This window comes from Barbus barbus (assembly GCF_936440315.1).
Source record: "Barbus barbus genome assembly, chromosome: 15".
NCBI lineage: Eukaryota > Metazoa > Chordata > Actinopteri > Cypriniformes > Cyprinidae > Barbus > Barbus barbus.
Genome location: NC_136743.1, coordinates 22,385,453 through 22,410,624, shown reverse-complemented (window position 1 = coordinate 22,410,624; position 25,172 = coordinate 22,385,453). Strand labels below are relative to the sequence as shown.

The window sequence follows — 25,172 nt, the reverse complement described above, 5'->3', positions numbered from 1 at the left end:
TGTAACAAGCCATCAACAGAAGGCAACCAATTACCAGTAGAGACCCACTGGGTCCATTACAGTTTCCAGTAAAACCAATACAAGTCCCATTATAACCAGTAAAACCATTACTAATTTTGTAATGGTGTCTATTTTTTTTTTTCAGCAGGGGTTTTATTTTTATCTATTTTTTATTTTTATTTATTCGATATATCCCTAAAATATCTCGATTCTCAAATATGTGTAAGTAAATGCATTTTGCACCTTTATAGATTGTTATTTGGTCTATAATGGGCGATAGGCAAAGTAGCCTAATACTGTAATCTATTACATAATTATTATGTGATTGTGTATTTAAATTATGCTTGAATATTGCCAAACTCTATGACAGTGCGATCCCTTTGTGAGATATGTGATTGTTGTCATATTTCTATAAAAATCTAAAATACATGTTTGTATTAAAGAAGAAATGGATGATAAATATGCCTTTTGTATGGGATTAAATAGCAAGCACTGAGTGTCTTGTTCATCATATTTATATTCATATAAAAGCAACAGAACTGACATTATATCACGTTTATCAGCAGCACAGCACATGAGTGAGAATAACACGATATCAGCCTTTGATCTCGTAGGTATCTGTTCTACTTCGAGAGGTCAGAACTGTCCATCTTGACTGTGCTTATTTCACTCCTCCCCTCACTGTAGCCGCCTACTCTTGCCTACACTTCAGGCGAGGCGCATCTCAAACAAGCCTAAAAGCTGTCATTGCTACTGAGCTGTGTAATGCGTTTTCTTTAACCGATTTCTGAGGGAAACAGCATGAAACCTTGCGCGTTAGTTCATATTCTACATCTGCTTAAGTGTCGATATAGTTCGCATAATCATCAATAAAGTGAATTCTGAGATCTGAGGGCTTATACCATTGTATTAGTTCACGGAGGCACGTTACGCATCGTTGGGGAATCCTGGAGTGTGACGTATGAGGGGAGCTCCAGTATTACAGCACAGCTTCACACAAGACATGATACAAAGTTACAGAAACTAAGCAACCAAAAGCAATATATGTCTTCCTCAGATGTAAAGTTATTTCTGTAATGACTTGACCCACATATAGCCTTCATCAACAGCCGCTTGCGCCACCTGCTGGTGAGCGGCTGACATCAGCTGGAGATCATGCATCGGTGCTCTACTGCTATTCCTGCGGGTCCCGGAGGTCCAATGCTGAATTTTCTGCCGAATTTTAACCACTGCATTTGTGGCAGCGAATTTGGAAAGTGAAATAAAATGAAATTTGCCTGTCGAATATTATACATTACAGTATTTTTAAACCGATCGAATATTTTGGAAGTGAATTCTGGAAGGTGAATATGAATTATTGAATTTTTTATTATGAAAATGTGTGTGAAATATTTTTAATTGAAATATTCACAGCTTAAATAAACAACTATATTAAATTTCAGAACCTAAAAATGCAAGCCCTGGAAATACAAGGCATTAAAATGCAAGCACTGTTAATTGCAATGCATCTTTTTTTTTTCGATTTGTGGAATTCAGCATGCTTTATGTTTCAAAAACTATTGTCATTATTCTGTTTCCATACATTCACTTCAGATCTCAGCTCAAACCACAACACAGTGAGAACAGGAAAGAGGTCAAAGGGAATGGAGGGACAACACAGAGGGTTGTAAGGTAGCTGACGTCAACACAAAAGTATATATCAGCGTAAGAAGAAAAACAAGAGTGTTGCACAAACGACTGATGATGGGAAGAAGAAAGGCATCATGATGAGGTGGCATGGGAGAGACACTGACATGCTAAGGAAACAGGGAAAGACAGACAGTCACCTCAAAGCGCTGGGAGCTAACTTTCTTTCCTTTCTTCATCCATGTGATCCGAGGCTTGGGCTCACCCGCTGCTTGGCACACAAAGGATGCCACTCCTCCCGAAATCCCCGTCTGGTCCTCTGGAGATTTGATGAAATTTGGCAAGCCTTGAAAAGTGAGGTAGAAAGAAAAAAAAAACAGAGAAAAAGAGAGCAGCTATTAGTTCCTGAACTGTGGTCGTGCAAAACCATGTTAAACTATTTATGAACGGGGATCCTTCATACTGGAACTAAGCTAACACCTGCAGCTGAGCCTGAGAGAAACTTTCGCCCTCAAGTCACCTAACATATGTCAGAATGGCCCATTCTGTGTATAACAGACATTGTAACATTAAGGCAAGGCAAGTTTATTTATATAGCACATTTCATACACAGTGGTAATTCAAAGTGCTTTACATAAAATAAAGTGAAATAGTCATTAAAAATAATAATCAGCAATAAAAACAGGGAATTAAAAATAATAATAATAAAAACAAGGAATTTTAAAATGATATAGAAATTGATTTAAAATGAATTTAAAACAGTTAAGAATAGAAAATGATTACATAAAATGCAGTGCAGTCAGTTCGGACATAGCACAGTGCTCATTCAACAAATGCACAGCTAAATAGATGAGTTTTGAGTCTGGATTTAAATGTGGCTAATATTTTAGCACATCTGATCTCTTCTGGAAGCTGGCTCCAACTGCGGGCCGCATAATAGCTAAAAGCGGACTCCCCATTGTTTTGTGTGAACCCTTGGTGTTTCTAACTGACTTGATCCTAATGATCTGAGTGGTCTGTTAGGTTTATATTCAGTGAGCATATCTGCAAAGTATTTAGGTCCTAGGCCATTGTGAGTGACTTATAAACGAGTAAAAGTACTTTAAAATCAATCCTAACTGTAACTGGAAGCCAGTGTAAGGACCTGAGGACTGGTGTGATATGCTCAGATTTTCTGGTTCTAGTCAGAATCCTGGCAGCAGCATTCTGGATGAGCTGCAGTTTTCTAATGGTCTTCTTGGGAAGGCCGGTGAGGAGACCATTACAGTAATCCACCCTGCTGGTGATAAAGGCATGAACAAGTTTCTCCAAGTCTTGACTGGAAACAAAACATCTAATTCTTGCAATGTTTTTGAGATGATAGTATGCTGATTTAGTTACTGCTTTGACATGACTACTGAAACTAAGGTCTGTCTCCAGAATCACCCCAAGATTTTTGACTTGATTTTTAGTTGTTTGACCCCTGGAGTCAAGGTATGCATTCACCTTGAGAACTTCATCTTTGTTTCCAAATGCAATGACTTCAGTTTTCTCCTTGTTTAACTGAAGAAAGTTTTGGCACATCCAACTGTTAATTTCATCAATGCATTGGCAGAGGGAGTCAATGGGGCTATAGTCATTTGGAGATAAGGCTATAGGTAAATCTGGGTATCATCAGCATAGCTGTGATAGGCAATTTGGTTCTTCCTCATTATCTGATTTAGTGGGAGCATATACAGGCTAAACAAGAGAGGTGCAAGAATTGAGCCTTGTGGGACTCCGCATGTCATGGATGTCCACTTAAGACTTATGCTCTCCTATACTCACATAATAACATCTCCCTTCTAAGTATGACCTGAACCATTTGAGTACCATCCCAGAAAGCCCGACCCAGTTTTCCAGTCTCTCTAGAAGTATGTTATGATCGACAGTGTCAAACGCAGCACTAAGATCTAACAGTACCAGCAATGAGATTTTTCCTGAATCAGAATTTAAGCAAATATAATTTATTATCTTAATGAGTGCAGTCTCTGTGCTTTGATGCGCTCGAAAACCAGATTGAAAATTGTCCAGGTAACCATTTGAGTTTTGGGGCAGATTTTCCTGATAAGGCAGAAAAGAGCTTGAATTACTCTGCCATGTTTGATCGTTCAGATAAGAGCAATACACCATTCGAATCTGTAAGGGGTCTTCTTTTATTTGTATTCACTCATAATAACAACTAAACTTTGTGCTTTTGAAGAATAAAGAAAACAAACAGCGTGCGCTCTCGGTCTTCTCCGTCTCCGCGATCTGTTTTCAGAAATGCGTCACTAAAATGAACTGTAACTCAGCGAATACTCAACACAGACACATGAGAGTTATCTCTATATGAAGCTTGAAGTGTCTTCTTTCAAATGAAGTAAGTCATATCGAAAACAAATATTCTGTGATGAAGTAATCCGTATGAAACCAACACGATGTCCAGTCTGTCCAGTCTAACTCATTATTTTTAATGAGATCCCGCCCCCTCGCGTTCACATGCAAATAACCACGTGACCCGCGCGCGCGGAGCATAAACAAAGCGTCACAGTGCCAGTGAGGAGTTCATCCATTTCTGGAAGAAGACGCGCTGAGTAAAGGCTGGATTTCCCTCAAAATCGATCTGATGAGTAAGTAATGTTTATTTTATTTTCTGCATTAGTTAACGTGTTATTGTGACATAAACTTGAACACATTACTAGTTGGGTTGTTCTCAAACTACAACACGATAAATGCTACGCATCTAAGAATGTTTAGACCATGCTTATTATTAATAATCTGTTCACAAATATATTTTAATAACGTGCTAAACGATAACAATTAGTTCTCAGATATAAAATATATGTTTTATAGTATGAAGTATATCCCTTTATAGTACAGAGTCTATGACTGCAGAATCATATCTTTTATACTATAAAATCGTACATGATGTTCAGGATGACTATAATTCCTGACTAAAATGTTTGAAATCCAGTAAAACATTGTGAATATGATGGGAAATTCATTGTATTTAAATTTCTTATGGCGCGAGTATAAAACAATAAAAGTAATAGAGTACATTGTAACATGATGAATGCTACGAGTCTAAGTATGTTTAGAACATGTTTATGATTAATAGCCTACTCTGTTCAAAAATAGATTTTAATAACGTGCTAAACAATAATAATTAGTTTCTCAAAAAATAAAATGTTTTTTTTTACGATAATACAAAGCATGAATGAGTCTATGACTACAAAACCTATATATATATATATATATATATATATATATATATATATATATATATATATATATATATATATATATATATAGATGCTCCTGATATAAACATGCTCACAAATGTTTTTTCTCTTTTTTTGGTTGTTAGTATTTTATTGAATCAGACGCCTGCACCACAGATGATGAATCCTGCTGACTTTCAGTCTCTTCCAACTGTTTTCCTCTGAGAGCGCTGCACTAACATCAGAAGTTCAACAGTTTCTTCTTGAAACCATGGAAAGTAGCAGAAACACTTAAATAACACGTGAATATGAGGTATGATTTATCTGTTTCACTTGTTGAACAGAATCTGTTGCAGGAACGAGTCAAAGTCTGTTCACATCTCTGTGGTTAGATCAGTGCACAATAATGTGTCTTTGACCTTCATTATGTATGTTTTGATTATACTGTGTTGTAAATAAAATACAAATCATTTAAAAAACCCATTTTTTCAGTCTCCTCACACTCTCTCTCTTACCTGCCTCAGTCACAGTCACACTGATGGGCCATTAGCAGCTTTAGGGGAGGGCCCTTTGTCTCTCAGGTGAGAATCACTTAATATTCAAGCCCATTACCACTCCCTCGCATATTGGATTTCGAACACAAAACATGTCTTTAAAAATTTAAATCAATGTATTTTTTTCTGTGAGCAAATAAACAAGATGATTTTCACATAATTGTGAAGTAAATATTCTAGCCTACAAGATCTGGTTCTCAAAAGTCTTGTAAACAATTGTTCTGTATGTGTTTTATGGTCTTATTTGAGTGACTTCAAAATGTTAGTTTTTCACTAACCACGCATAAACGTTGTTTTCTCAAAAACACAATCATGTACATAAATGCTGCTAACATATTATTGTAGCCCAGTTTGTGCTGTTTACAGTGTTATTAGACTTTAGCCATTTATATTTTTATAAGCAACCTAAAAAAGCACAAATGTCAGGGCATGTCGAAAGTTCTCCAGGTCCCCAAAACACCCTCAGGGCCCAGAGGGTTAAGTAGTTGTTCAGCTGATTAAAAACCACCTTTTCAATAATCTTACCTATGAAATGAAGATTGGTCTATAGTTGCTCAACATGGTGTTATCAAGATTGCGCTTTTTCAGAAGGGGCTTAAAGTGCATATTGCAGGTTAAAAAAATTCTAATGAATATATAACCTTTTATGAAAATACCATATGAACCGTTAATGCAGGATTTGAAAATGTTTTACAAGACGCGAGGGCACAAATTTAGATGAAAAAGTGACGCTTTCCTGACAGTTCTCAAAAACCGCTTTTTTTCAACATCGTGTTATATTACGTCACATAAGGGAGTCGTGTGCCGCGCTCTGCTTTGAGCGCACGCGAGTCAGTGTGTTTTCGGTAGTTATTTTTATTTCAATTTGTCATTGTCATGGTAAATTATTGTGTTTGTGGAGGTTGTACAAACTCCAGCCTGTCAGGACATCGAGTCCACAGGTTTCCTAACAAGAAATAGGACGGTATCTTCCGGGCCTCGGTGCGTTACTGCAGCTGAAGAGACTGGACTTCACTAATGCATCTGCTTCAAACACCGTGGTGGTGTGTAACTTAAGGATCACTTTACACCGGAGGATTATCATCGTTGGTGTATATCTAGCACAGCCTTCACGATTTAACACACTTTAACAACACATTAGTGTGATACCCAGACTGAAAGATTGTTAAATGTTTTTAAATGGGTCAGATGGTATTTATTTTGGTAGTATATGTTTGGTACATCTACATATATATATTAACAGTTGTGTTTTGAGTTGAGTATAAACAGTGCTATGGAATAATATTTATGATTTAGTGCTGTATAAATAAAACTGAATTGAATTAACCATAAATGCAGATCTGCTTGATTGATTTGATTTGATTGATTTGTTTTATTGATTGTCAACAAAATGGGGCCATTCAAAACTTTTACAAAGTCCTCGTTCCTCTGTAAACTATCTGACACAACACATGCACCATAGGCCCAGCGGACAACTTGTCTGTATGCTGTCATTATTGATTGTGTTATACCAATGGCATCAAAAAGTGTTACTTATGGGTAGTCATGACCTAAATAGAGTTGACTTTTAATTGAGAATCAAAATTATTCAGACTGTTTTAATATTAAAATCTTTAACTATGTATTTATACATGTATACAAGTATTTAGCTTAGAGTAATACATTATTTCTGCCCTAAAACATGTGTCTGCTGGCCTGGAGAGGTCTATGCTCCTGTCTGAAGTGTATAAAGGCGATCTGTAGCACATATGGGTTCAGACAGCAAGCCTCAAAGCCTGGGTGTAGAGTCAGACACTGCACATCAAGTGTGGGGGTCACATTCTCCACTAAGACCCAGTATGTAACGTATCTAACTCCCTGCAGCACTGACTTTCCTCAGCTGTGACCATGGCCTCGCATTTCCCACACAAGCACCTATGAATCAAAAACGTGTTTATCTCTCTCTCCTGCGGTGATAAGAAAGCACTATCACGTTACGTTAGTGTCGGATATTAACAAGTGTGACACGCCTGATCAACGCTTATTAGTTTCTATTATTGGCAGTATCAATACTAGCATTGCTATTGCCTGATTGCATTCGCTAACGTGTGTATATCTGTAAGCTAACACTGATCTCTCACCAAACACCTGCCCTGTTCTCCTCACATCAACTCAATTTGTCTTCTCTGACCGTTGTTCTGTCTAATCCTGGCCTGTCCTGCTCTCTTGGCTGCCTAGCAGGCTCATGATTGTATCTGTGGTCCGTCATACGAGTGTAAATACACATTTAAAATTTCCTCAGCGTCCCAACTGTCATTGCGATCCATTGTTTTCCTCTGGTTTAAATGGACCGCTCACCCTTTTGATGCGTCACTTCCGGTTTTGGCACGTTTCAGATGCGGAAGTAAAATTCTCAGAAAAACGACTCCAGAAGCCTTAATAGTGTATTTTAAAGTATATTTTAAAGAAAATCTAGTTCCTACAGTATTTTTTTATATATCGACTCACTGGAGTCTCTAAACTGCAATATGCCCTTTAACAACTGCAGTTTTAAGGGAGTTTGGAAAAGTCCCAGAAAGATGTGAGGCATTCACCACTTCTAAGAGATCAGCTTCTAAACAATTAAGCACACTTTTGAAAAAAGATGTGGGAAGTGAGTCAAGATAGCAGGTTGACGATTTAAGGTGCTGTACTATTTCTTCCAAAATTTTGCTATCAATTGCTTTAAAGACAGACATAGTCACTTCTTTTTGAAATTGCGGTTGAATCTGTGTGACCTCTGCATAACTTGAGGATGTGCCAATCTCCTTTCTGATATTATTGATCTTCTCAGAAAAGAAGGAAGCAAACTCATTGCATGTGTTGTCGGAGAGCATTTCACTGGGAATCTGACTTTGAGTTGCAAAAAGAGTGCGAGTGTTGTTGTTTAAGTTACTGTTTATAAGTGAAGTGAAGTGACATACTGCCAAGTATGGTGCCCCATACTCGGAATTCGTGCTCTGCATTTAACCCATCCAACGTGCACACACACACCAGTGAACACACACACACCGTGAACACACACCCGGAGCAGTGGGCAGCCATTTATGCTGCGGCGCCCAGGGAGCAGTTGGGGGTACGGTGCCTTGCTCAAGGGCACCTCAGTCGTGGTATTGAGGGTGGAGAGAGCGCTGGACATTCACTCCCCCCACCTACAATCCCTGCCGACCCGAGACTCGAACCCACAACCTTTGGATTACGAGTCCGACTCTCTAACCATTAGGCCATGACTTAAGGTTTGAGAAGAAGGTCTGTCTAGCTGTGGCTAGTTCCACATTGAAAGCATGAAGGCTGTCTTTATAGATGCTATAGTGAATTTCGAGTTTCGTCTTCCACCACATCCGCTCAGCTTTTCTGCATTGTCTTTTCATACTCTGAACTGCTGTTGATTTTCTCCAAAATGATTTTGGAGAGCCAGTCTTCTTGCTGACCTTTATCAGAGCAATATCATCAATAACATTCTTAACTTTTGAGTTAAATGAATCCAGGAGAAGATCAACGAGTCTGCAGAAATGCTTGGTGTTAAAGATATTGCCTTCATAAATAGCACACTAGTGTTCTCATTAATGCATCACTTTCTGACAGAGACAGATCTAGATTCAGTGGTGACAGAGATCAATATATCAAAGAAAATACAGAAGTGATCAGGCAGTGCTACATCTTTGATAACAATGGATGAAATGTTTAGACCTCTACTGATGAGTGAATCTAGAGTGTGACCACGATTGTGTGTGGGTCCATGCACATGCTGACTCAGGTCAAAAGTGTTTAAAACAGTTATAATTTCTTATGTAGTTTTGATTTCGGCATTATTAAAATCCCCTGCAATAGCAAAGCAGAAATTAATAAAAATTTCTAGAGCTGCCAACTGACAAACATTGTGAAATTGTCGGCAAATGTTTGTCAAAATTTTACAAAATATAAGCAGCACATTAAGGCACATTTACGACAAACCTTCAGACAGATTGTATATCTTCAAAGAGCGGTGGGTCTTTAATCACTTCCCTCTGAACTTTCAGCCAAGTACTGTCTTGAGTTATTCTTCCAGAACTGCCACTTTTTTTTTAATGCTATTTTATTTTAAAATGTACCGTTTTGAAAGATTAAAAAAAAAAATAAACAAACAAACATTTAACAATATTTATTCATTGATTATTCGCTCTGAAATGGTTCAAACACTTTTTTTTGGTCCTCATACTTTTTTTGTTTGTAAGCAAGCAAAAAAAGTAACATCATACAATTAAATGCAAAACACATGCAAAATAAGCTGAGCTATTTTTCTGCAGCATTGCTCCCTATTGAAAAATAATGATCCTCCATACTGACCCCAAAACATACTGAGGTGCATTCACTTCAAATCTCAGCTCAAACCACAACACAAAGAGAACAGGAAAGAGGGCAAAGGGAACGGAGGGACAACACAGAGGGTTGTAAGGTAGCTGACGTCAACACAAAAGTATATATCAGCGTAAGAAGAAAAACAAGAGTGTTGCACAAACGACTGATGATGGGAAGAAGAAAGGCATCATGATAAGGTGGCATCGGAGAGACACTGACATGCTAAGGAGAGACAGGGAAAGACAGTTAGTCACCTCAAAGCGCTGGGAGCTAACTTTCTTTCCAAGCTAAGGGTTTGGGAAGTCGTGGCCTAATGGTTAGAGTCGGACTTGTAATCCAAATTTTGCGATTTGAGTCTCAGGTCCGGCAGGGATTGTAGGTGGGGGAGTGAATGTCCAGCGCTCTCTCCACCCTCAATACCACGACTTAGGTGCCCTTGAGCAAAGCACCGAACCCCCAACTGCTCCCCGGGCACCGCAGCATTGGCTGCCCACTGCTCCGGGTGTGTGTTCACTGCTGTGTGTGTGTTCACTGCTGTGTGTGTGCACGTTGGATGGGTTAAATGCAGAGCACAAATTCCGAGTATGGGTCACCATACTTGGCCATATGTCATTTCACTTTCACTCTTCACTTAAAACAAAGAACATGAAAAAAGATGAACTTTAATTACTCATATTTTGTCATATTATTTTTCATAATTAAATCACACTGGAGACCTATAAAACATGCTTAACTGCAAAAAAATTATTGTTTATTAAATTGTTAAAATGTAATAAATTTTTCCATATAATCACTGAAAATGTAATTGTTAAATTGACAGACTTAGAAAACACTAAATATTTATTGAATACATCAGTTGTCCTTAAAAAAAAAAATACATTCATCACATTATTGATCACATTGTGACAACCTAGACTGACCCTAGGGGCCAGATTTACCAACAACGTGCGCCAGCGCAAACCGTCTTTTGGCATTAAAATAGTACTGTCAGGATTTACTAAAGATGCACAATGAAGAATTATCGCTGAAAATGTGTGAACAGTTATTTTTGTGCCTGACCTTATTGAATATTCATTTGTAGGAGTTTCCCTTTCAGATGCAAAATTTATGGGAGGAGAGTATTAAAATGAATCACGCAATGTGATTTACTAACGTTTGCGCTCGTCAAATTACTGGTATTTGCAAAAAACTCATGTCTTAAAGCAAGCGCTAATTTGTGCTGCTCTTGGTAGATTATGCTGGTCATTATGGAAATGATCTGGCTGCGTCTGTGATCTTTAATGTGTGCATTGTTCGACGCTTTTATGGAACTGCGCTCAAATGCTAATTTCCCCTCTTCGGTAAATCTGGCCCTAGAACATACATGTAATTTTTAATAAAGAAATTAAATTAAATGCTACAGTCCTGGAAGACAGAAAATAAACACTGTTACTTTGACTCTTCCATCAAAAGTGGCCCAAAGAATTTACAAACACTCACACGTGGACATGTGAAATCAAAACTATTCATTCTGTATTCAAAAGGAGGAACATTGTCAATAGTATGGCTAAACAACATTCAGAGTTGTTTTTAAACAGGCTGGTCGTTGCACGCTGCAGTTCATGTTTTTTTGTTGTTGTTTTTTGGGAGAGCATCTCACGCACCCTGCTCCTTTGTCATGCATTTACAATACAAACAACAATGGGACATGTTTCATCATTGCTCAAGCTAGGTAGGGCAGTGCGAAGATAAAGACCCACACGTATCGGCTGACTCATTTCAAACACGTAATGGCTTGCTTCGAATGACATCGATGCCAGATCAAGCAGAGCAAGACCATTTGGCAGAATTGCAGCTACTGCGCAACATTCTGCGGAAATAGTGGGTGATGTGGGTGAAAGGTGAATCTCACGGTAAAGACAGATATAATCAAAAAATAAAAGCAACTCTTTGTAGCTGCTCTCTCAAGGGTGGGAAATAATCTTCAAGGACAAGCAGGCCGGTGTTTGAACTTATAAAATGTGTGCTGGTCTACAAGGACAGATTTCAACATTCTTTGTTCAGAAAATGCACCAAACTGTTTTTTGATGGACCTGTTTCCTTAAATATAAAAGAAAGTACATAATTGCATTAATGTAATTAATTCAATATTATAATAAATACAGGCCAAAGCAAACATGATTAATTTTGTTTAAGTTCACAAAGTAGCTTTCTTCTAATCAGCTATTAATGCAATTATGTATAAACTCGAGAAACACGTTTAATGCAAAATTGTCTGTAAAATGTTTCTGTTAAAAGGCTTTAAACAATAAATATATTTCAAAAAGCAGGGAACAAACAGGGAATATTGCCTTGCAAAGAAACTTTGTAAAAAATAAAAATAAATTAATAAAAAAGACACAACTACAAGCTATTCTCAAATGTATATCCACTGCAATTGACAAATAAATAAAAAAATTATAAAAAAAGTAGTTTTCTTTTAGATTTTGTTTTTCTTGTCTAAAATAAGTTAAAACAAATGCATCATCCAGTAAATAAGTAAATAAATAAATGTGCAAACATTAAATATTATACTAAACATATTACGTACTGTATATTTACATTTTCCTAATACCATTCACTAATGCCATCAGATCAGAAACCCATCCTTATTGAATCTAACAGAATCTCATTTGTACTGTAAATTCTTTACCTCCATTAAAATACACAAACTGGACCCTGAAAACCACCTTTAACCTGATCAGTCCCGTGATTTCTGATAATCTTGTTCATAAGGAGGAGGCCACAGAATCCATTACCACAGTGAAACATCTCCAGTGAACCACGGCACACGTTGGAATAGATCACAGTGTCCTAGCGGGCGGACCACGGTGGAAATCTAATCCTCTCTTAGTCAAAGGAGAAATAAATTACAGCAGTGTGTGGAGACTACATTCAGTAGTATATATGATTCTCTTGGAGGGAACAAGCCGAGGGAATACGGTGCCACCGCAACGGTGTCCTTCCTCCTTTATACTCTGGGATCAGAGGGGTAGTGCTGAAGAAAACAAAATCAATACCTAGTTAACATAACATAGAGCCTACGGTAAGGCAGAGAAGTACTGACTAGCAGACAGGGGGTGTTTGTTAAATCACCAGTATGGTGTGCCGGGTGGCTCGGGCTGCCCTTGCTCTGGGACATAGCCCCCACTGGAGCTTTATCTGAGAATATGACGCACACAACTGTGAGACTGTTTGTGTGTATGCACCTGCATGTGAATCCATTGTAAAATCTAAGCCAATGTGTACCACACCAACACCCCTATGACCCACAGGAGTATTGGCTGGCCTGACATTTAAATGACATTTACGTGCCGGTTCCTCTAGAGACCAGTTTGATTGGCACCGCAGAGCAATGCATACCCTCATAAAAGCCTTTCTGGCCACTTTTATCTCCTTTATAACCACACAAGAGAGTGGAGAGGTAGTTTTGAGAGTTTAAGGCCTCTTCATTGCATATTGTATCTTCATTGCATATCGTGGTTAGCTGCTGGTAGTTTAATGGGTAAAACCCCAACAAGATTCTCCAGTTACCTTGCTGGGAGTTTCCCAAAACATGGATACTTGGTTGTGTGTGAGATTTAAAGCTTGAGATTTGCGTCACTTTGACATTCAAGAGTGCTCTAACATCTGTCATGAAAATTCTATTAGATGTGCTCAGCATGTGGGGGGTTTTCCTCCCATTGTTTACAAGCAAGGATCAGCGGGCATTAACCCATCTGGGCACATGTTTCGAATTAAAGTACATAGAAACTTCTGAGAGTTGAGATGCATGATTGAACCACAGAGGTCTTGGGGAAAGACGGATAATAAGAGTGTAGACAGGCAGAGAACTGGTTTGATCAATACTTTTTACTAATATTAAAACAATTTCAACTTTGGCTTTATTAATCAATGGTCTTTTAGAATAGCACTCAACAACTCATTCACCACTAACACCACTAACCACTAAATCATTGCCTTTGCAAAATTATGGTTTTATATATATATATATATATATATATATATATGCAGTGCCCTCCATAAGTATTGGAACAGTAAAGAGCTGACTTTGAGAGAAAAGCAAGCAATTTGGATGCTAAAAGAAAAGAGGAAGTCAATTAGAGCTATAGCAAAAACAAAGGGCATGGAGAAGAGTTTGGAAACCACCAGCGATACCAGCAACCAACAACTACCTTATCAGCTGACAAAACAACAGTAGTTGATGACAGACAAATAATAAAAGCTGTAAAAATGAACCCTAAAAGACGTGTCTGTAAAATCACCAACAACTTCCAGAAAGCTGGGGTGATGCTCTGACAATTTACTTTCCTCAGGAGACTTTGACAAAGAAGTACAGATGCTACACAGCAAGATGCAAACCTCTGACCAGCACAAAAAATAGAAAGGCAAGATTAGAGTTTGCAAAAAAGCACAAAGGTGATCAAGAAGAGTTTTGGAACTGTGTTTATGGACCGATGAGACAAAGACGAACCTTTATCTAAGTGATGGGAAAGAAAAAATGTGGAGAAAAAAAGGGAACTGCAAAAGATCCCAAGCATACAGCCTCATCTGTAAAGCATGGTGGAGGTGGTGTCATGGCATGGGCATGTATGGCTGTCTGGTGTAGCAAATTAACTCAAAAAGGAATTGTATATAAATAATTACAATTAGTTATGATTAATTACAATTATTTATATCGGCTGACAGTAATAACTGTAGCAGAATTAAATTGCCATCAACTGATCTGTCCGTCCAGTGAACATTCAGTGCAAGTTCATATCAACTCTAAGAAAGGATATTTCCTTGGCCACAGAAAATACTTTCCTATTAATGAGCACGTAGCGAGGGTTAAAATCGTAAAGAGACATTTAATTTGCAAGGCAGAACCAGAAACTCATGTAATTTGTGCACACAACTTTTATTAACTAAACACTAATGCAAACTAGTCTAACAAACAAACAAGCATGCAAATCACTCATACATGGGGAAAGGGCAAGTGAGAGTTGATGGATAAAACCATCAGGAAACCAGAGAATGAAGCTATGAATAGAGTCAGTTAACCACCTGAATAAAACCATCAGCGCCATTTATAACCATATATAGTTCTTCAAGTTCTTCAGGGTTTGAAGGGCGATGAACTCCAAAAGATGTTATTCTGGCTCGGTGGTAATTGGGAGTTTCTTCACAGGTACAAAGGGAAAAAAATGCTAAGAAAGAGATCTGCTGAGATCCGAGGATCCTTGGTTGAATCGAAAGTCAAGGCCGCAAAGCCTGGCACAAAAACGTAAGGGTCCAGAAGAGTTCTAGCTCACATCCTCATTATCCTCTTAGGATCTAACAGAACTGCAGACTGCAGTGAGAGCTTTATCTGCTATAGAAGTCACACCTCTGGGGTGTCAAATAGCCAATGGAGTCCTGAATTTTTGGAGGGAAAGTTGTACGACTTTTTGTCTCTGAACCTGGTAATTTGCATAGGTAAATCGCCTGGGTTAATGCACAAACTGCTAAAGATTCTTAGGACACTAATAAACTGGGTGGAAACACTCACTGTCTTATGGGAAGTTGTGGCCTAATGGTTAGAGAGTTGGACTTGTAATCCAAAAGTTGCGGGTTCGAGTCTCGGGCCGGCAGGGATTGTAGGTGGGGGGAGTGAATGTACAGCGCTCTCTCCACCCTCAATTCCACGACTGAGGTGCCCGCAGCATAAATGGCTGCCCACTGCTCTGGGTGTGTGTTCACGGTGTGTGTGTGTGTGTGTGTTCACTGCTGTGTATGTGCACGTTGGATGGGTTAAATGCAGAGCACGAATTCCGAGTATGGGTCACCATACTTGGCCGTATGTCACTTCACTTTAAATGTTGCATAGGTATCAACATGTAATGTTGATACCTCAGTTAGATGATCCAAAGACGAATTGATACAGACTAAACATGGTACAGCTAAAGTGATCTTTCGTAAGCATGCATAAAACAGTATACAATACACAAAAACATATACAAGAACAGTAATAATATACACAATGACCTGAAGATATGCGTGTTAATTCAAAGAAAGGCAATTGGAATTGGCTGCATTTAAAGTCTGGGAAAAGTATTTCAAAGGATGAGACCAAGAGTCTGGTGATGTCTATGGGTCCCAGACTCACTGCTGTGATTGTGCGCAAGGGATCTGCAACTAAATAATAGCTTTTAATCTTTTATATCTGCCTTATGTTCAACTGTCCCAATACTTATGCTGACATCAATGAGTGGGATGAACTCTAAAAGTGCTGTTCTTTTTATTTGGTATAATATATATATATTTATATTTTTCAGATACCCCCTCCCCCCTTTTGAAAAAAATAAATAAATAAATAAAATAAAAATAACTAAATATATGGTCTAGTCAGTCTAGTCTAGTCAGAAACAACCTGGGGTGCATTTGGAACCATGCAGGCCTTGCTAAAAATAAAAAAGGCCAGATTAGTTACATTTATTGTGGTGTTTATTATACATTCTGATTGAGATGGCAATCCATAGGACCTTTCCAGTGGCCAGTGAGTGACTTTATCTTCTAGGTAAAGCTCTTGAAACATTAGCAGAGCTCTCAAAGTCTCAAAGCCAACAGATTGGCGTAGTGCAGTTGTGCCCCCAACATGTTTGTGAATTGACAGAAGAGAGGTTCAGGGCTCAGGGTTACTTGATGCTCAAAGAGACTCTGTTGAGAGCACAGGTCATAAGAGGAGATGAGAGGGACCAGGCCCCGACCTCCCAGGTGGCTGCGCTGTCGTCCCAGTCCTTTTGTATTAACCAACTCAATAAAGCCACAGGCGCCAGAACAGGTGGCCTTGGACACCTGTTGACATTTATTTCCTACAGACAAGAGTCATGCTTTAGACAGTGGCATGTGGCCAGTGTAAGGGGAGACAGACATGTGGGACGCAAATTCCTGACAAAATGAAAGAACTTTACTTTTACTTGCGAACACGTTTTATTCATGTCTTGAAGTTACGGCCATTTACAAAATGGGTCATTTAAGAGCTTCCCTAGAGGAAACTCGTGTTGCAAAATGCATCAGAATTTTAAGGGAATGTTTTAAGCATTTATACAGCTTTTAAGAAACAAGGCTTTAGAGTGGAGATGACAAATGGAAACCCAGCAATTAGCAGCATTCCTGCTCCGCAGAAACACCCGATCCGGATTGAGTACAAGGATCAATACGCAAAGCAGGGAGCCAACCATTAATTCTCATTAATAATAGATTAGCAAGTTATCATTTTCACTCATGCACTGAGCGGAAATGTGTCCGGTGCTATCAGCTGCGGTTGTTTTACTGAAACTTGTCCATTAACTGTGTTTTAGACCTTTTACAGGATTTTGCTTTCTATTAACTCTACATCAAGCCAGTCATTTTGCTCTATCGGTTCAATATCTCCAGTTTCCTTCATTAACATGCACAATTCCCTCGCTAAATCCCATGCATTGGCATCTGGGGCAAACTCTCAAAGCGACGAATGGCTTTGGAAGTTGTCTGAAATGAAACTTATCATCGCTTTGCTTTTGCAGGACTTGAGAGAGAAATTCAGAATTCAATGGACCAAAGAACAGAGATAAACAAATGATCAGATAAGTGGGAAACTAAAAAAATAAATAAATAAAGGAAAAACAATTCCCAGTAGTAATTTGTTCTCTAAGTGATCACGGTGTTAGGCTGATGTTGAGTGCGCCGCTTTCTAACGTTATTAAATTATTTAAGAGAATGTGCGGAACACAAATTCCAAGCACAATTATGCAGTTCCCTCTGTGAATAGCATTAAAGTAATGGCTTTCCTCCTAAGACACTGCTGGAGAATTATCTAAAAGGGGTAGTTCAGCCATAAATTAAAATTCTGTTACTCGCCCTCATGTCGCTCCAAACCTACTTCTATGGAAAACAAAATATCTTTGATACTCAAGTAAATGAGAACTGAGGCTGTCAAGCTTCACAATGACAAAAAAGTACCCTAGTAGTCACAGAGTTCAAGACTTCTGATGTTGTACAACAGCTTTATGTGAGGGACAGAAAAAAATTACATCATTATTCACAAACAATCTGGTCATACATTCACGAGAATTCATGAAACAGGTAGCTATGTCATCTTTTTGAAACAGATCTTTGAGTGTATTAAGATGATCCTGTTGTGGATTCATCCACGAATCACACTGATACAATTCTCATGTCAATGACATGCTCACATAAGATAACAGCTCACTGGAGGGGACGAATTTACAATGAACAACGACTTAAATTTTCAACCCAGGTTCATTGGAAAAATGTGCATGTGGAAACAGTTCTGCAAAAAAAATGTATCACATTGCTTCTTGCATGTTTCACGTCACTTTGAAAGATAAAATGTTTAGTAGGCCCAAGTGGTGCTAACAGTGCTTTCAGATTAACAGAAATCGGGCAACATTTTAATATGTTGGTTGTTGCATATATCACGGATGTTCGGAATGAAATGTCTGTTGAGTTGTGTTAAAAGTAGGGGTCGACCGATAAGTGTTTTTCAGGGCCGATGCCGATACCGATTATTACAGACCAAGTAGACCGATAACCGATATATTGAACCGATATATATGTCTGGTGTAAAAATGAAAATGAATGCCAAAATTAAGAATAAGAAGGGCTCTGACAAAAACGGCCTTCCCTAGTGTTGGTTGCACTTCTTACTCTTGTCTTCTCCCATGCATCCATCTACAATAAGGGTAATATATAAAGAGAGAGTTAAACGTGGGGGCACTGCATGCTTCATGATTAAGCCTATGAATACTAAATACTACAGCTAAACAGCTTGGGGAAATGTAAGTATTTGGCTTCAATAATTTACATGTTAGAAATGTATGTGTAATAGCATAACCTCTCATAATTCTTCATTAATTATTTTCGGTTGACTAAATCATAACCTACAAGAGGTGACTATTCAATTCATCATCTAATGCACATCAGTTGATTAATTTAAAAAGCGCAATGTATATAATAAGTGTAAATCATTTAATTGTCTTCATAGCTCCATTGTAGAAGTTGCGAAGAAGATCGCAACTATTTTAATGAAACTATAACACTAATAGCCTGTTATAGGCACACTTGGTTCAATAGCCTATTGAAATGTCCCAATTTCCGTCATCATAATCTTGGCCTATGTGACAGTATCTTAATCTTGGCCTATGTGACAGTAATTTCCATTAGTTTTCATTTACAGAGCAGTGCAAATGAAGGCATAAAACATTAATTTAATTTATCTTTTAATCAAATGAGAGTTAAACTCTATTTTTTGGCAAACAAATGTGTTTACTATTAAAATTAAAACATGGAAGAAATAGCGTATTGTGTGATTGTTCTTTTAAACAAAAGTTGTAATAATTGTAGTAGCATTAGTAAATAAACCAAACTTTTATTTTGACGGGTTGCCATGAGGACCTCTTAAGTTTCTGTAGCCTATTTATGATATGACGATCGTTTTACTCAAACGAAACAGTCACATGCTCATGAAGTAACTCTCAGAGCAGTTCTGGGGATGATGTTCATGTATTTATGTCCTCATTTAGTGACATGGCAGATGCGGAAAACACAGCGAGCGTCGCGCACTCCAGTGTATGTGTGTGTGTCAAAACCGCCCGTCTGTGCCATTCACATATACAGAGACATGCCGAACATGCAGAATTCATATTTAAATAGTCTTTTTGCAGCTTAATGTTTACAGATAGTCCGTATCATGAGTCGATTTAAGTGTACTGACCTACTTTTGATTAATTCATCCAAACTTTGACAAATTTCGTGACTCCACGTTATACAGTAAATTCCATTTATATGACTGGATTCCGCGATTCCCCCTGCGTGGGGTGGTGATGGCGCAGTGGATAAGACACATGCCTTTGGTGTGAGAGACCCGGGTTCGAATCCACTGTGAGACACCAATGTGTCCCTGAGCAAGACACTTAACCCCTAGTTGCTCCAGAGGCGACCTCTGATATATATAGCAATTGTAAGTCGCTTTGGATAAAAGCGTCAGCTAAATGAGTAAATGTAAATGTTTCCCCCACCATAAATAGATAATATTGAGGTTTTTACAACTTCAGTGTAGTGGATTGTAATTTATTGCAACTTGTGCAAGGTCTGCTGCTGCCTTTGAGAGAGAACTGATGCGTGATGAAGCAGCACCAGTTAGCATGCGCTTTCGGTGTGAGAGCACCTTTAGTCTTCCACGTTGATTGGTCGGACTCCTGACTCTCAACAAATCAGATGCGCGGTGGGAGGAGACTGCTCTAGGCCACAGAGTGGTGAGTTCCGACAGGCTGCATCAGAGCCAAATAGCGCGTTTCAAAATTAAATAATTTTATCGGCACATCGGTTTTGAAAATGACCGATACCGATTATCATAAAAATGCTTAATATCGGTGCCAATAATCGGCCAGGCCGATAATCGGTCGACCCCTAGTTAAAAGGTTAATGTTTTATTGCATTTTTGAAAATAACGTTACCTATAATAAACCTAACCTACAAAAGAAAACATGAGAAAAACATATTTGTTTATGCAACTGTGCCATTTTAGCGAATTTTTCTACAAGCTTTTGAGCTCTTTTATCATGACTCATGTCTCACAAGACTTGACCTGAGCATTCCGCATCACAAGTGCCACGCTATACAAGGTGAGCTACTGAACCCAAGTTTACTATGTCAGAAAAGCCATACATATGGAGATTATGTGTTGCGAACATCAAAATGCATTAGTTTACTATATAGTAAAAGAGTTAAGTACACAGAGTTAAGTACAGAGTTAATAACATAGTATTGTGCAAAGTACCATGCGAAAATAAATCTTTATTCATCTATAATATTACCCTGTAATTTTGGTGTGAAAACAAAAGTTGCTGGCTGTTTTACTGTCACTATACTGTTTATTTCAGTGCAGTGAACTGTATAGGTACATTTTTTAACAAACAAAAATGTAAGTAAAGAGACATTTTTCCAATGAGCCTATGTCTTATATTATGATCTGTTAAGTCATTGTATTACTTAAGGAGAAATTGCACACAAGTCATACAGACTGTGTCTTTTTTAATGCACAGAAAAGAGTGACCAGCACATAATTCATAATATCCACTTTCGTGTTCCAAAGAAGATTAAATAAAGTTCTTACACTGCTTGGGTGGAGGGTACACATGTAGCCACTGAGGGGAAAAATCATTTACTAAAAGAATTAGCTCAATGTTCCCTCATGCGTCTTTGACAAGTTGATGGAAAAAAAGAGCTGCCTGTTTAATAGAGGTAAGCTGTATCATATGACCAGGCGGTTTAGTGGAGGTTTAGCATTACTTCAGCCTTTAAACCGGTGCCCATCTTGAAGTCTTCAAAGCCGTGACTCATTATCTGTCTTTCACACTGTCGACATGATATTGGATCAAAGAGGGAGACAAGCAATCATAAGGGAATATTGTTACTACCTCATTACTCGGCCCTCATGATAGAACAATAAAGTTATTCTGCCTCGCAGAGAAAACCTTCCTGTTTAGACAGAGCCATCAATATTAGAACACACACCGGCGCTAATGCGAGTGCTTTCCAACTGGCTTCTCATAGGGCCATTGTTATGAGGAGCACAGAACATCGAAAGCATCCGGGCCTCACTGTTGGCAAAGGGACAAGAGGAATGTATGCATGAGAACACAGATAAGTGAGCATAACGCTTGGTTTGCAGGTGGCACCAGACTGAGAACTGCACTAGACAGAGGGTACAGAAAGTTCTGGGTGACTCTGAATGCTCAGGGCAGCCAGGCACTATGAAAGATTAAGGAGCCATGAAATATCACCAGATTGGAATTATTTTGAAAGGTTAACCCAAAGTGATCGCCCGAGACCGTTCTAGAGAGCCTCGGCACCACAGATACGCTGTTATCGAAGGCCACAATTATGACATACATGGTCATAAATCTGGTTGCTTTATTTGGTATGACCTGCACGTAATCTGAGTTAACCTGGCATTTCCCTCAGAGGACTCATCTAGTGGATGACAAGTTGGAGGAAAGATATTCTAGCTTCAACTACACTGGAAGTGAGTAATGGGAATTCTGGTCTTTGATTTTTCCAACAAGCTTTGAAACTCATGACTTTTTTGAGTCTTTACCCCAAAAAAAGTAACCCATGGTTACTGCACCACCAAAAAATAAAAATAAAAATAAATAAATAAATAATAATAATAATAAAAATAAAATTAAAGAATGAAAAAATAAATGTTTTATGACAGAAATAAATGCCATGTTTCACTAATAGTCCATTTTATTTTAATAAAATACAAATTATATATGCTTTTATAATGCTTTTTCTATAATATAATATAATATAAAATAATTATAATTATAATATAATATGTGACCCTGGACCACAAAACCAGTCTTAAGTCACTGGGTTATATTTGTAGCAATACCCAAAAATACATTGTGTGGGTCAAAATTATAGATTTTTTTTAATGCCAAAAATCCTTAGGATATTATGTAAAGATCATGTTCCATGAAGATATTTAGTAAATGTCTTACTGTGAAAATACCAAAACTTAATTTTTAATTAGTAATATGCATTGATAAGAACTTAATTTGGACAACTTGAAAGGCAATTTTCTCAAGATTTAGATTTTTTTGCAGTTGTATCAAACAGTTGTATCTAAATTTTGTCCTATCCTAACAAACCATACATCAATGGAAAGCATATTTATTCAGCTTTCAGATGATGTATAAATCAAAATTTTGAAAAAAGACTGGTTTTGTGGTCCAGGGTCACATATAATCAAAAATAAAATCCAGATTTTTAAAGTGATTTCAAACATTGCAATTTCACATCTAATCATTTAACAGTGTGATTATATTACTAGTGTTTTAAGAATTCAATTCGATTATAACAAAGTTAATGTAAATGTAAAGATGCACAATGCACTCTTGCATAACCAATACTGCTAAATTAAAAAAGCCACTAATACTGACCAATGACCAAAATATCAAGCATCCCTTGTTCAGTCAAATTCAAGAATATTTCATATTTAAGTACCACATGTTTAAGCAGCACAATATTGCTGCTGTATATTAAATTAGTGTGCACATGTACTGATTTTGAAAGTCTTTTTCATCTTCATGCATAAACAGCGCCAGGAAAGCTCAGAAGAGGGAAGCAGTTAAAGCTGTTAGTTAAAGGGCAGCCGTCACCTTGGCACAGCTTGTGCCATTGACTGGTGGATGGGCAGAGAAAAGCTTAAGTGCCCCCCGAGGAGTGGACGTGAAACAGCGATGTAGGATTACAGAGGAGATCAGTGGCAAGATGCTGGATCAATGGGGACCCGTTATGGGTTACGTCATCCATCACAGTCAAAGTGCCTCTGATCCACACTAACCAAATTAATGCAGCTTCCAAAGTTAAAGGCCCCCTTTAAGCCGACCCATTTACTGCTCACACATCTTTACCTATGCCCTTTTCTACAAGTCTGGAGCATTTAAACTTTCACACCATGTGTGAGGAGAAAATTAAATTACAGTCCCTTTGGAATCTAAACACAAATGGGCCTGGACTTGACTAGAATGTTCATTAAAATGAATTCACCATAGCAGATCCAAAACTACAAAAGACTCCATGAGAGACTGTCCTTTACTTAATAATGTTATACCATTCAGCTGCACAAATATCTTATGAACATATCTGATTCATTTCATTGATGATTTTAAAAGGTCATTTTTAAAGGGATAGTTCATCCAAAAATGAAAATTCTGTCATGAATTACTCAACCTCATGTCATTCCAAACCCATAAGTCCTTTGTTCATCCTCAGAACACAAATTAAGATATTCTTGATGAAATTCGAGAGCTTTTTAGCCCTGCATAGACAGGACGTAACTACCATGTTCAAGGTCCAGAAAGGTAGTAAGGACATTGATAAAATAGTCCATGTGAAATCAGTGGTTCAGGAACCGGCGTTCTGACATAGAATCTGGATGCACTTGACATCTCGCGAACGCACGTCAAAGACTGACACGGAAGAGAGGAAATTGTTGAATTAAGTCATTATTTTTGTTTTCTTTGCACACAAAAATTATGTAAAAGTATGCATGTAGCTTAATAAATTACAGTTGAACCACTAATTTCTATACAGGGTCCCAGGGCTCTCTAATATATTTTAAAATATTTAAAAAATATTTTAATTTATGTTCCGAAGCTGAACGAAGTTCTTACGGGTTTGGAACTAGAGGTTTACACGGGAGGTCCCGCGAGGTTATATACCGCACCCACCCGCTTCTGCGATATATTCACTCTATGTTCATCCGCTGTCCGCTTAGAATAATTTTCTTCCCGACCCAACCGTTCCCGCTAAATTTAGATCTCGTTTCCAGAATCTCACATTTCAATTTCCACTACTAAAAGAAAGATAGGCTAACAAATAAAAGTGTAGTCTGCACAAAATTGTATTTGTTATTTTATTGGTCTTGTCAAGAGTCTTGAATTTATTGACAGCAAAATGTTAAACAAATTTTGAGTCTTGAGACAAAATTTTTTTTAACATTTTGCTGCCAACACAGTAGGAAAAAAAGTGTATTTTTATTCATCTTGTCAGGATACAATTCGTTTAACATTTACAACACACAAAAAAAGTACGTTATACAAAAATAGCCTATTAGCTATTTTATTCGTCTTGTCAAAATACTAAATTCGTTTAACATTTTGCTGTTAACACAGTAGGTTTACTGTGATTTAAAACTATAGGCTAAGCTAAATATAAACAAAACCGAGTTGAATGTTATTCAAGGACAGCGCATCCTCACTTTGCTCCATCCTTATTCTGCTCCGTCACTTATCGACAACCTGCCTGTTCTGTCACCACCGGTAGGCTACAACCTGCTCTGAGGACCGTTATGCACATGCTGCGAGCAGACCCTGCAAATGAAACGCGTGACGCAGAGAGCACTGGTTCATGCGTGCAGCACGTGCATAACAGTCCTGAGTTCAGGCTGCACCAGTGGTCAATGAGAATAAAGCGCAGATATACTGTTCTGAAAGGACGTCGGGAGCAGGATATTAGACCGCCCGCTCCCGTTCTATTTGGAACGACATGAGGGTAATTAATGACAGAATTTTCATTTTTTGGGTGAACTAACCCTTTAACTCACACTTATATTGTTCCAACCCTGTATTTTTTTATTTTATGGAACACAAATGAAGATTGTTTTTGCAGAATGTCCCTAATAACCTAATATAAATACTCTCCAAGTTTGAGGAAGCAGCTTTCCACAACGATGAGAAAAAAAATGAGATACAAAATATTCTACTCCAGGCACCATGAACTGAACATGTGGTGCATATTTCTGCAAGAATGTTAGAACAGAGCTGTTTAGAAGATCAACTCACGAAATGCAGAAGAGGATCAA

General features: G+C 38.0%; 1 protein-coding gene across 2 annotated transcripts in view; it reads right to left on the bottom strand.

Annotated features, from left to right (window-relative positions):
- LOC306881721 (receptor-type tyrosine-protein phosphatase F-like) overlaps positions 1-25,172 on the bottom strand; it is a 161,886-nt gene that overhangs the window by 111,464 nt on the left and 25,250 nt on the right. For both annotated transcript variants that reach the window (XM_079435952.1, XM_079435951.1), the window contains exon 3: positions 1,827-1,972. In XM_079435952.1, the coding sequence (XP_079292078.1) occupies positions 1,827-1,972 (146 nt within the window). The remainder of the gene's footprint in view (positions 1-1,826; positions 1,973-25,172) is intronic.